The sequence below is a fragment of the Colletotrichum truncatum genome (assembly GCF_014235925.2).
Source record: "Colletotrichum truncatum strain CMES1059 chromosome Unknown Contig_0003, whole genome shotgun sequence".
NCBI lineage: Eukaryota > Fungi > Ascomycota > Sordariomycetes > Glomerellales > Glomerellaceae > Colletotrichum > Colletotrichum truncatum.
Genome location: NW_027222400.1, coordinates 1,347,849 through 1,360,143, shown reverse-complemented (window position 1 = coordinate 1,360,143; position 12,295 = coordinate 1,347,849). Strand labels below are relative to the sequence as shown.

General features: G+C 51.9%; 4 protein-coding genes across 4 annotated transcripts; 2 read left to right on the top strand and 2 right to left on the bottom strand.

The window, feature by feature from the left end:
• Positions 1–796: 796 nt before the first annotated feature.
• Positions 797–2,679, top strand: CTRU02_205261 (prenylated rab acceptor 1; the record flags this gene model as incomplete). Its single annotated transcript, XM_036722559.1, has 2 exons — positions 797–1,321; positions 1,399–2,679. The coding sequence occupies 2 exons, from the start codon at positions 797–799 to the stop codon at positions 2,677–2,679; spliced, it is 1,806 nt and encodes a 601-aa protein (XP_036585456.1).
• Positions 2,680–3,093: 414 nt separating this feature from the next.
• CTRU02_205260 (uncharacterized protein) lies at positions 3,094–3,916 on the bottom strand (the record flags this gene model as incomplete). The annotated part of the gene is made up of 2 exons (XM_036722558.1): positions 3,094–3,533; positions 3,664–3,916. 2 exons carry the CDS (start codon positions 3,914–3,916, stop codon positions 3,094–3,096), a joined length of 693 nt encoding a protein of 230 aa, XP_036585455.1.
• Positions 3,917–7,280: 3,364 nt separating this feature from the next.
• CTRU02_205259 (FAD binding domain-containing protein) lies at positions 7,281–8,738 on the top strand (the record flags this gene model as incomplete). The annotated part of the gene is made up of 2 exons (XM_036722557.1): positions 7,281–7,576; positions 7,685–8,738. The coding sequence occupies 2 exons, from the start codon at positions 7,281–7,283 to the stop codon at positions 8,736–8,738; spliced, it is 1,350 nt and encodes a 449-aa protein (XP_036585454.1).
• A 448-nt stretch (positions 8,739–9,186) lies between these two features.
• CTRU02_205258 (zn 2cys6 transcription factor) lies at positions 9,187–11,853 on the bottom strand (the record flags this gene model as incomplete). Its single annotated transcript, XM_036722556.1, has 3 exons — positions 9,187–11,519; positions 11,568–11,620; positions 11,675–11,853. 3 exons carry the CDS (start codon positions 11,851–11,853, stop codon positions 9,187–9,189), a joined length of 2,565 nt encoding a protein of 854 aa, XP_036585453.1.
• Positions 11,854–12,295: the final 442 nt, after the last annotated feature.

Here is a 12,295-nt window from a genome sequence, read left to right as displayed (position 1 = left end):
TCTCTCCCCACTTTCCACCATTCTGCATTCCGCTGCGCATCTGCCGTCCCCTGAGACCCCCAGCCGGGCAAATCTCGCGCCCTTTCGCTCTCTCCTCGCTACCTCGTTACCCTTATCCAACGCACCGAGAGCACGACCGGACAAACAAACGACAGGCCCCCCCCCCCCCCCCCCACCCCTTTCTCCAACACCAACCAGCCGTGTGGGAAAGGTGCTTGCTTAGCGCGAATCATCACCCCCGAGCTCTCTTGAACGAGATTACGGATCCAGCCAACGAGCCGAATTTTAAAAAAAGAAAATACAGCAAAAAAGTTCCGTCACTCAGTCCCGAGCCTTGACGCTTACGACGACCATCACGACGACACCATCAAGTGCATCATCGACATCATTCACTGCCACTGCCAAATGTAAGATTCCCTTCTCTTTAAGTCTATGCCTGCACTCAGCCCTGCTTTTCGAGGTTGTGGCTTAAGCCCCCGGTGATTCGTCTTACGTATAGTCGCTCGCGTCGCGGACAAAAAAAAAAAAAAAAGCTAATTCCATGTGGAATGGAGCTGAAAAGACACATGGCCTGAACCATCGAAATGTTTCAAACCCATCGCTTCTTTTCACCTAGCACAACCCAACACCTGCAACTACTCTGCATTTGTTTAAATAGAACAGATCTTTCCCCTTGCTAACAAAGTGTCCTTGCAAGCCTTAAACTTCGAGTTTTCACTTACTTTCGACAACTCTCCTTCGACGCCAACATTCCATTCGGACACATAGAGATCCTCAAACCCCAAATACTGGCACCATGGCTCGCATTCAGATCCCTATCGACGCTCTCACGTCTCGCCTGAACCTCCAGGACCGCTTTAACACGATGCGCTCCGGTGGTCTCACTGCTAGATTCGCCAACTTGCGTCCTATCTCCGAGTTCTTCGACATGAAGCGAATCTCCAAGCCTGCCAACTTCGGCGAAGTCCAATCACGATGGAACTACAACCTGTCCTACTTCTCGAGCAACTACAGTGTTATCTTTGTAATGCTCAGCATATACGCTTTGCTTACTAACTGGGTGTTGCTGTTCGACATCATCTTTGTCGTTGCTGGCATGTTCCTTATCGGCAAGCTCGAGGGTCGTGACCTTGAGATTGGTAGCTTCCGTGCTACCACTTCGCAGCTTTGGACTGGTCTTCTTGTTATTTCTGTGCCTGTTGGCCTGTACGCGTCGCCTTTCTCGACGTTGCTCTGGCTCGTGGGTGCTTCTGGCGTGGTCATCCTTGGCCACGCTGCTTTTATGGACAAGCCTATCGATGAGGCTTTTTCCGGGGAGGCGGTCTAGATGGTCGGCCGCGAGCTCCCAAATTTGCTCCCCAATGGGGAAGACCATCGAGGCGCGGGCGGAGGAACCAGGGAGCTGCGCAAAGGGGGTATTGGGAGGATGGACAGAGAGTCGAGGAGCTAGAAACAGACGAGGAAGATTCAGATATACAAGGCGTTGGTTTGATTTCCAGAGGGAAGCGGTTCGCCAGCGACCCCTTACGTTTTACGGGTACAGACTTGGGTGACAGAGCGGGCACATTACGGAGAGGGTATGATTATCAATCGGACGAGGAAGACGACAGCAGCGAGGCCGATAGCGACGAGGACAGCGAGGGTTCGTCTTCAGAAGAGGAGCTTGATATTGACTGGGATCAACTATCGCCGATGGAGAGGGAAGAAGCATTGGTACAAACAGCACTGGCTCGCATCCGCCGTGCTCAGGAAAAGGGTAGGTCGGATGTCAGGCTCAACCAGGAAGAGATGGCGGCGTTTGAGCGATACAAAAAACGCAAGGAGAAGGAAGCTCGCAGACAAGAGCGCAAACGGCGCAAGGAAAAGGATCACCGATTCTCGATCCCTCTGGCGCAATTCGAAGCCCCATCTCGAAGATGGTCTCCGACAATCTCTGCCGATGATGACCTGCCGCGTCATCCATCCCCAGGCACTTTTGCCGAAGTCCAAAATCGGGATCCAATGCCCCCCATGGGCTATTTTCCACCTCCAAACGCCACCCGCACCCGTCAGCGCTCATCAACATCTGCGTCTCAGCGACCTCCCTCCCGAGCTTTTGGTGACAGAGGCTCTTCACCGTTTCAGTACGCCTATATCGGTGCCCGTCAGAGCTCAGATTCACGGCCCATTTCATCACGGGGCCATCCAACTTCCGAGGACGGCCGGGGCCAACCCAACATGTCGCCGGCCTCATCAACATCTTCCATGTCAAGAACAAGAGCCGGACTGGATCCTTTCCAATTCCAGACTGAAGGCCCTCGCGCTCAGGCTAGTGCAGCTCGACGAAATGTGTCGGGCTCAACAGATGGAAAACGTACTCCTGCTGTTCCTCCAACAGCGAGGATGACCAGATCAAAGGCACCCCCACCTCCACAATCCTCCAGCGAGGACAGCGGCGAAGAGAGCACGGAGGAGAGCACCAGCGATGGCATTGGAAACGGAGCGCAAATCGCCCAGCCACCGCCGCCACCGCAGCCACAGCCACAACCGGCACAGACAAGACGCGGCAGGAAAGAAGCCATCGTCGTCGAGGAGGCGGCGTCTCGCGAGCCGACGCGCGAAACGTCGAGGGGCAAGAAATCATCAAACTCGTCGCCGTCCAAGAAAAAGCCAGCTGCGAGCAGGAAGAAGAAGAAGTGATTGATTGTTGCTGTTATAGTCGCCCAAGTCTACCATTGTCCTGTCTTTGTTATAGAGTTTTATTCCCTAATCAATTTACTATTCCAAAAAAAAAAAAAAAAGGATCCTGTGATATGCCGAGTCCGGTATTGTCTTTTGTCATGCGTACATGTGGTCATCAATCGTCTCTCTTGATCTATCCTAAAGCGGATGCACCATGCGCATCTAAAGTCTGGAGCTCTCACAGGGTTGGTCCCGGAACAGCACGGGACGAACCAGAATATAAATGATGATAATAACAACCACAACCTTGTACCTGTAAAAACGCCTTAAAACGTGACAACTCATGAAGAAATATTGGATATAACCCTTCCCAAGCAAAAAAGTGACTTCATAGAACATACGAGACGCGGGTCAGCAGCAGGCGGACTGATTTTAGACGAACATCTTGGCTACGCCGCTGATGAGCCCGTCGGTCCAGCCGCCGCCGCCGCCGTCCCGCTCGACGCTCCTCCTCTCCCATTGCATGCCGCCGTCGTAGCCCCTCTCAATGTTGACGGAGCCGCCGCGGCTGCCGAGCCCGTTGGAGGCCATGCGCATGGCCTCGCCGACGAGGCCGATTGAGTCGCCCTGAGCGGCCTTGGCGCCGATGCCAATCATGCGCTCGATGCCGGGCGGCAGGCGGAGGCCGAAGCGCGCCAGGAGGGCCGTCAGGAATCCCCCTGTGATCAGGGGCATGATGACGAGCGCGACGACCTTGTACGGGTGCTTCTTCGCGTAGTAGACCAGGTCCCGCCAGAGGCGTTTGACCTGCTTGAGCGTCTTTTGGAGGAAGGACGTGCGCGGGGAGCGTTTGTAGTAGGACGGGCTTCGGCCTGAGGCGGGGGTTAACAAACGTCAATTGATCAATTCCGATGGTGGGTGCCACAGTAATGTGCCTTGGACACGGCAGGTGTAGAGTGAATGGGAGAGGGATTGTGAATTGCGCAACCAAAGAGAACATACCTCCGAAGCCGAAGAAGGAGGACCGCGACGCATTGGGGATCCCGAAGAAGGAAGACCTGGACGAATTGTGTTTCTTGTAGTCGTCGCCTCCGAAGATGGAGGCGGCGATGCTGGGCGCGCTGTGTCGCTTGCTGCGGGACGAGGAGCGAGACCGCGAGCGGTGCTTGTGTTTCTTGTGATGCGAAGAGTGGCGGCGCGAGTGGGAGGACTTGCCCGAGATCACCGAGGCCGAGTCAAAGTCGAAGAAGCCCATTGTTGCAGTTGTTCTCTTTTTTCTTTTTGCCTAGTTTCTTCCTTGCTTGCTTGCCACTGAGAGTTTGAGTTGGAGGGTGTTTAAATGTGCGACTGTCCAGGATCTACGGTAGAGAAGATGCTGAAGGCACGGGTGTTTAAGGGGTTTGGCGGGGTAATTGAGACAGCGCGTGGGTTGCCTCGTGGTGTTTGTGAGAGGGAGGGAATTGGAAGAAGGTGGAGGAGAGATTATTGTAGTGGTGGTGGTGGTGAGATGCGGATACACACCCCCCCTTGTGCGAGGCTGTAGGGATGCGACGTTGGGGTTTTGAAGCTCGAGCGCACGTGGTTTCCTGGATTGAGAACTACTTTTGCGACCAAGTTCGTAGGGGTCCCTTTTTTTCCAGGCAATTGATGAAATGGATCCCAGTTTTCTTTTTTTGGAGAATGGAGAAGAGTAAACAGGGACAGGACAGATCCCTAGCTTGAAGAGGAACAAAGATGGTGGTCTTGGAAGGGGCTGGCAGGTTGAGCTAGGGGGGGCCTTGATCGTGGAGCTTCAGGTCTGCCTCTTTCCGTGAAAGGGATGGATGCAAGCGATTGTGCGTTCGCAGGTCTTTAGTGCCGGGGGTTTTTTTTACTTTGCGCTCTCAGATCCTCGTGTGCGGCGGGTTCAGCATATCATTCTGAGTGGACGGGGAATGTGGAATGTGGGAATTTCTTGCTCTGATGTGCGGCGAGGGGAACAGGAGGGGAGGGTCGGAGAAGAGACTTGAAGGTCTGGAACACTGGTAGCGAGGGCTGGGATGTATGTTAAGATCCAATTGAATCTGTTTTTTTTTTTTTTCCCTCTCTCTTGCCGAGCCTACCGTTAGTGCTTTTCGTTCTTTATCTGTTACGGCCCTCTCAGTCTAAAATCAGATGTTTGCTTGTGCTGTTATTATCTGCTACTGCTGCCTTCTTTCCTCAGATTAAAAAAAGAAGATGGCTGGGAAGGCGAACGCTTAAGAACGGGCAAGCCGGCATGCGGCAGGGTCCCCCTACATATTACCCCCCTTTCCCCTCCATCAAGTTTGCCCGGTTCGTGCACGGAGCTTTTGAAGCCAGAGCTTGGGGAGAGCTTTAAGTATTACCGGGGTGGATAGGATCAGATTTGTCGCGCTAGGCGGGTTTGGGATTGGTGCGAGGCGGGTAGGTTGATCAGTTGCGGTCACTGGTTTGTTAGCTTGAGCAGACTGACCAACTGGAAACTGAAGGCCCATCAGTCTCCCCTTCTTTGCTGTAGTTGTGCGGTAGGACTTACTACCCTCAACTAGGTAGCTGTCAAAAGCTTGCAGTTCCATTCTTTAGTCCAAGGTGGTGATTGTCCACGTAGCTTACAGGGGGCCAGGCCTATGTAAACATTTCGTAACGTCTCTTTTGGTTTTATTCAGTATTGCGTGTTTTTCTCTTGTGATATGCAGAAACTATTCATAGGAATGCAAGGGATGGTTAGTGTAGGTTTCACAGGGGGTGAAACAGGGGGTGAAACGGAATTCCGTTCGTCAATAACAAATAACAGTAAATTGGTTCTAATCGATGGTTCATGATGATAGTTGAAAGTGGTGTTGTTGACTAGAAGGTGGGGATATTCCCCCTTGGCCTGTCACGTGGGTCTGGGAGGCTTGGGCCTCTCAGCCTGGCGGGCGTGTGGCTGGAAGTGCCACACGGCTCCGTATTCCAACTATCGCAACAGTTAGCGAATGTTACAATGTACTCTTAGCCAACACCAAAACCACGGGGGGGGGGGGGGGGGGTGGTTTCTTTCAACTTCTATCAATTCAGCAGTCAAGTTTACTTCTAAAGTCTGGTCATAAACAAGCTCTATTCTAGCGCACAAAGGCAACTGGTTCCGAATCGCCTTATTTGAGTCCCAGGTTCGATGCTATAAAAGTCTTCCAATTGAAGTCTACCAACACCAGCAGTCATAATCTTGGTTTGCTTTACTGTTTTAATGGTTAGAATATAACATAGCAAATCGATGGCCAAAACCAGCTCTGCACTTACTATCTGCAATCGATTGGGTTCTTTCCGCACTATTAACGGCCTTTGGTTAGCGGGCTGAAAGGGCGAAATTCAAATCATGTTTGAACTGACATGCTCTGGGCAAAACTTCTGGCAGCCCTTCCATGCTTCTGAATTTGTCGGGCATCGAGGTGATGAGCCCTAGAGGAAGGTCAGCTACCTTAGCCCAAGTCTCGGTCCACGGTCAACCTACAGAGGGCATAGTCCGGCAATACATTTCGGCGGCAGCTGGCGAAATGAGAAGGAACGCCCCGAGGAAGGAGTAAAGCTTCATGGTACCGGTTCTGAAGGGGTTTTATCTGCTGTGTCTTTTGGTTTCTTGGAGTTGAGAGAGCAAAGACGAAATTTAAACAAGGCCGATGGGCGCTCATATAGACGTCAACACCATTGCTACTCAGCCTGTGAACAAGCAAAAGTGCACGATCCACTCTTCATAAAGGCTTAATGCCGTGGAATCAAAGTTTGTTACATTTATACTATACAGATTTCCTAGTCGACCTGACTTCCACCGTGTTTAGGTGATGAATTCCTGCGTAGGTAGCATATTTCCGTGTCCGTGAAGCTCCACTGCAACTAATGTAGGCGGGAACAGAGCCGTAAAAGGAAGGAGAAGCCACCGAGGAAAGCTTAAATAATAGAGCTATGGAAAAACCAGCTTTAACGAAAGAAATACCAATAAAGACTGACTCAATTCCTATACTAATCTTAACTGTTACAGTTCCATTACTTGCAAAGCAAGGTACGATTAACCACGATCGAGAATCATGCTTTTTCTCGCTGAGATGACCACCGCCCATCATCCTGACGAGAATGTTTTCTCGTGGTGTTACAATGCGATAATTGAAGGAAGCCCTTGTTCTATGGAGTTGTCCTAGGGTATCTGGATATTGTTCTAGCCAATCAAACACTCAGAGTTGGCCTGCCCATTTTTTTCTTTTCTCGATAGTCTACGGTGGAAGTATGGATACTGTACTGAATCTACTTGGCACAGACGCTGAAACGCATTAGTTGCCCACATGGCGGAGGCTCTGGTTCGTTCAATGGACAGACGGAGATAATTACCAACCCGGCGGACGTTCACAGGAAGCCGAGGTCAGGTTTAAACCGGATTCTGAACATCGGGAACGATGCCGGGTTGTCGGAAATCACGACATCGACGGGAGAAACAGCATCGTAAAATCGTGCCAGAGGGTCGTTCCGAGACCAAGTCACAAGAACATTGCCGCATATAAATACTGTGAACGTGGGTTTACAGAGGTACTGGCTTAAGTCACCCTTTCTTTATCATCTTTCTATAACAAGTGTGAAAAAAAAAAAAAAAAATGACTGCTCAGCCCTTCAAGGTGATTATCGTCGGCGGCGGACCGAGCGGCATCACGGCGGCACACATTCTACATCGCGCCGGCATCGAGTCTGTCGTTCTCGAACGGAGAGACAGCATCGTCGAGGATGTCGGAGCTAGTTTGGTCCTCTCTCCTGGATCTCTCCGGGTGTTCCATCAACTTGGGATTCTTGACCAGCTCATGGAGATTTGCAGCATGCTCTCAGCAAGCAAGGGCTTCACCACCGACGGAAAAGTCTTTAAACAGTTCAAAATCGGCCAGATGATGTTGGAGAAGTACGTTGCTTGACTTTGTTAGGCTACTCGTCTAACCTTTCCCCTTTTATCTTCTTCTTTTTTTTTTTTTTTCTTCTTCTTTCTTTGTCTAATGCTTGCTGTCTACAGCCACGGTACGGGACTCGCAACGTTCCATCGCGCCCACCTTGTTCAAGTCCTCTATGATACTCTCCCCGAGTGTGTAAAAGCACGGTACCATACGGGAAAAAAGGTCACAGACATCACACCCACCGACGGGGGCGTTGTGGTAACTTGCGAAGACGGCTCGAGCTACTCCGGAAACATGGTCATCGGCGCCGACGGCGTTCACTCCGCCACCCGGCGCCAGATGCGCAAACTCGCCCTCGCCGAAGACCCGACTCGCACGTGGGACCCCGTGAACCCGTTCAAAGCACACTACCAGTGTTTGTGGGCGTCTTTCCCCCGCCCCAGCGCGGCCGGGGAAGGCTTCGAGACGCAGGGCACAGATCGGTCCATCATGTACCTGACCGGTAAGGAAAGGGGGTGGATCTTCCTTTACGAGAAGCTACCCGCACCCACCTCCGAGAGGATCTCCTTCACGACCGAGCAACTCGAGGAGTACGCGGGGCGGTTTGCTGAATGGCCAGTCACGGACACGCTCAAGGTGAAAGACGTATTCAACGAGCGGTACAGTGTAGGCGGGGCTGGCCTTGAGGAGGGCATCTGCTCTCACTGGAGCTGGGGCGGCCGCATAGTGCTCGTTGGCGACGCCGCGCACAAGTTCACGCCAAACGCGGGTCTAGGGTTCAGCAACGGTATTCAGGATGTTGTTGCGCTGTGCAACAGGCTGCGGCCGCTTGTTCAAGAGTCATCATCCGCCGGAGGCGGCGGCGGTGGCGGCGGCCAGCCCCTGACAGCCGATTTGCACAACATGTTCGATATGTATCAGAAGGAGAGACGAGCTCCGCTGGAGGTTGACTTGAAGGCTTCGGCCCGGGTAACACGAATGCATGCATGGGCATCAACTTGGCACTGGCTATTTGCGAGATACTTGATGGCGTTCTCGTTTGTGCAGAAGATTTTCTTTTCGTTCGCTTTGTCGCCCACAGTTCAACAGTCGCGGGTGCTGGATTTCGTAACGGCTATGGAGGCTTTTGAGGGGAATTTCAAATGGCTACACCCTCTACCGAGCGACAAGTAGTTAGAATGGATATTATGTACATATATGACTTTGGCAGAGCGGGGGTTAGGGTTAACAATTGCGCCTTGACAACCCTGAAGCGAATCAAAATACTTAATAAACATAAATAGTTTACAGTGTACAGCTAACTACTAAAGTACATGCGCACTCTTGCAAGTCTATGAATTATACTGGTATCTATTTTCCCTGACAACGCCCGACTTTCTTGTGGTATCCTGCACAAACGATTGTCATGTTTGAACTGCCGCCGGTATCGAGTGTCCTGCATCGTGCCGCTTCGCTTCATACGGGTGACCTTAAAAAAAAAAAAAACGCTCCAAAAAACTAGGGATACCACCGAGTCTAAGGCCACCGATCAAAGGTAACTGTGGGAAAAAAAATCAAGGCTGTCCCAGAGCACAATCCAAAAGTATTGACGGCGATATCATCCGTATGACATTGAGTGCCGTCAAGCCAGCAAACCCATCGAGTCCAACACCCTCAGAGCTCCCGCCTTGTCTACCAACTCTTGACCTCTGCTCATCCACGCCTCAAATGCATCCGCTGTTTCATCTCCGGGGAAATCATCCCACACCTCACTCTCAGTGTCGGGGTACTTCGACGGGACTCCCCGCAGCGCGTCGATCGTGGACCACATCGCAAGCTTCCTCCGCACGCTGCAGTAGTAGAAGTATAAGACGCGACAGAGCATCAGAACCCTATTCTGACATTGCGCCCTCGCTCCTTCGTCATCATTGGCCAAAGAGTTTCCAAGCGTCACAGCCCACCATGAGGACTTCCATCGCAGCATAGTGAGGATGTAGCCCATCGTCTGCAAGAGAGGGAGCAGCTCTGTCTCCGAGAGATTATCAGACTTGTGTAGAGTACGTTGGAGGTAGGCGAACGCCTTCACCTCTACTTTGCGGTTGATGATGCGGGTGAGCTGGGCAGCTAAGGCGAGGTTTTCGGATTCGTCTGGAGATTCTGGATCGATAAAGTGTTCTTGCGCACGGGAAAAGCTGTTCTTGTAGACGTAGGAGTAGCGAGCGCGACTAGGCATATTACTGAGGACGCAAAAGAGGGCCAGCGGGTTGTCGCGGAGGAGGCCCAGGTTATCCATGCAGTTTTCCCACTCCTCGCTTTTCGAATCTATGCGAACCAAGTCCTTGTCAATGAAGGACCGCAGACTATCGTCTGCCCTGCCTACTTGTGTGCTGAGACTCAGGACGTAATCGTAGCATTTTTCGAGGTTCAGCACGTAGACGGGCTGATGTTCGTAGTAAACTCGCAAGTCAAAGTCGTATCGGACACGCTCTAACGTAGCGATGATACTGTCGATAGGGAACCCTCTCGGAAGTTCCTTACGAATACGTCTGGTACCATCTACAGATGGGTGGTTGATGGTCCGCTGGGAAATGTAGTTGCACGATCCGGAGAGAATAATATCTTCAAAATGGGCTCTCACACAAGGACCTGGCCACTTGTTTGATGAGCCGTGTTTGTCACACTGAGAGCAAGGACTATCAGGCGAGTCGTCGATTCTCTTGCATGCTTGCTTGGAGTGCTTGCACCGGATGCAAACCATTTTCTTGTTCCGCGTATCTTTGGCTTGCTCGCGAGATGCAGAGTTCATAGGCCCGCTGCGCCTTCCGCGGGCAGGTCCTTGTCGAGTACTCGGACTTGTACCTGTTGGCGATATGGCTTTTGTTTCTGGCATTTTGGAGCCAGAGACGATGGGTACTGGCGCGGCCATTCCTGAGCATGCAACATTTCCCAGGCTTGACCGTTGAAATGCGTCGGAGCGGCTCAGCGACAATGGAGATTGTGAACGGATGGGTCTAGAGGCAGTGGGACGAGATGACCGGTGGTCGTTGAACTTCAATACCCGATGAGTTCGGGTTTGAGTGTTGAGAGCGCTGCTTGGCCGGGTCGGATCTGAAGGGCGACGTGGTCTCGAAGACGGCCTAGGAAAGGGAACTTCTAGACGGCCCGTAGCACTAACAGTCCCAATTTGAATCTCTGAATCTAGGTTGCTCTGTATTCCGCCCTGAATGACATATGATGACACGTCATCAGTTTGATGTATTGGTGAGACTGGAAACATGGTCGAGGCTTGAATGTCATCCATCCGGTTGGGTTGTCCCGAAGCCTCGGGAGGGTGTACCACCAGGGCAGGCCCCGACTGGTCCTGGTCAATCAATATGAAGTCTTCCGGCGGAAATCCATTACCCCATGGTGACTGGCTGAGAGCCTCGGGCATCTCATCTGTAAACGGGGTATTCCAGTCGTCATAGTATGCTGCAGTTGGACTGGGACTAAACTCGGTATAATCAGACAATTCAACTGACAAAGCGCTACCATTCTGCTTAGAAACAGTCGTTGGTGTATTCCGCGAGGTAAGATCGCCCGCTGAGAGGCCATGGCCAATGTAGCTCGCGTCGGACGGGTATGACGAAGCGTACAACAAGGCGTTTCTTGACAAGTCCCTTCCGTCGGTTTGTATATTGAGAAAGGGGCGTCTCGAAACGGTAGGGCCATCATCCAATGAAGCATTGCTAGATACTATCACTTCAGAGAAGTTTGTCGTCGCTGGACTGTTGAGCCTGTTGAAAATACCCTCGCCGAAGCTTTCGTACAGCTCGTCACTTTGGCTGAAGGTGACTGACTCGACCTCGTCTATCCCGTTAGAACTCGCATGGCTAATCGTCCGGGCAAGACCGCAAGATGCTAGACCTGGTACATCGACACCGAGATCATGGTTCTCAAAGAGGGAACTCCCAATGGCAAGGTCGAACGAGAAGTCTGTATAATCAGCTCGAGCCCCATTGGTGTGCAGGATTGGGAACTGACCGAAATCAACGCCCTGGGGTTCGGGGCAGGAGGGGAGATCGGCGTTAAACTCCCTATGCAAGTTTAGTATTTCTTCGAAGCTGGAATCGGGTTGTAGGGAGACATACTGGATCAATGACTGAGGGCTCCTCTTCGCTTCCGTGTTGAGGAAGTCGGAGGAGCCCACGGGTTGGGAGTATGAATCGTAACCCTCGACCCATTGCTGGCTGCCGTTATGGGCAGGCTGTCCGGCCCAAAAAGCGGCGTTATGATTGCGGATGTTGTTGCGGTTGTTCCTATGTGCCATGCCAACGCTGAATAAGGCTTACGATGTCTAGCTGTGTGAAGCCACTCCTGGAAGAGGCTGTGTTTGTAGATTTCTTTTTAGATGTGGCAAGAAGAAGTCGCCCTCGTGGGCGAAAGGGAGCGTCTCTCATCTTAATATGTGTGTGTGTCTGCCTTCATGCAGCCTTGTGTTCTCTACGGGGCTGTATGTTTGATTGGATCGTACCAGGCAATGACATGTGTTTGGATGAGATGATGAAGATGAGTGGTCAGGACAAAAGTCTGGGTACCCGTCCGCCTGCTCCTGTGAGGTCCTTTCGGCTAGCGAGTGTTAGTGTGTTTCTCTGCAGTACTGAGTGGACCGGTCAACCATTGCCGGACACTGGTGGACATTTTCGGTGTGTTACACATCCCTTGAAGGCACTGAGCTTCCGGGGAAGACTTCCGCTATGCTGCGGCTTCTA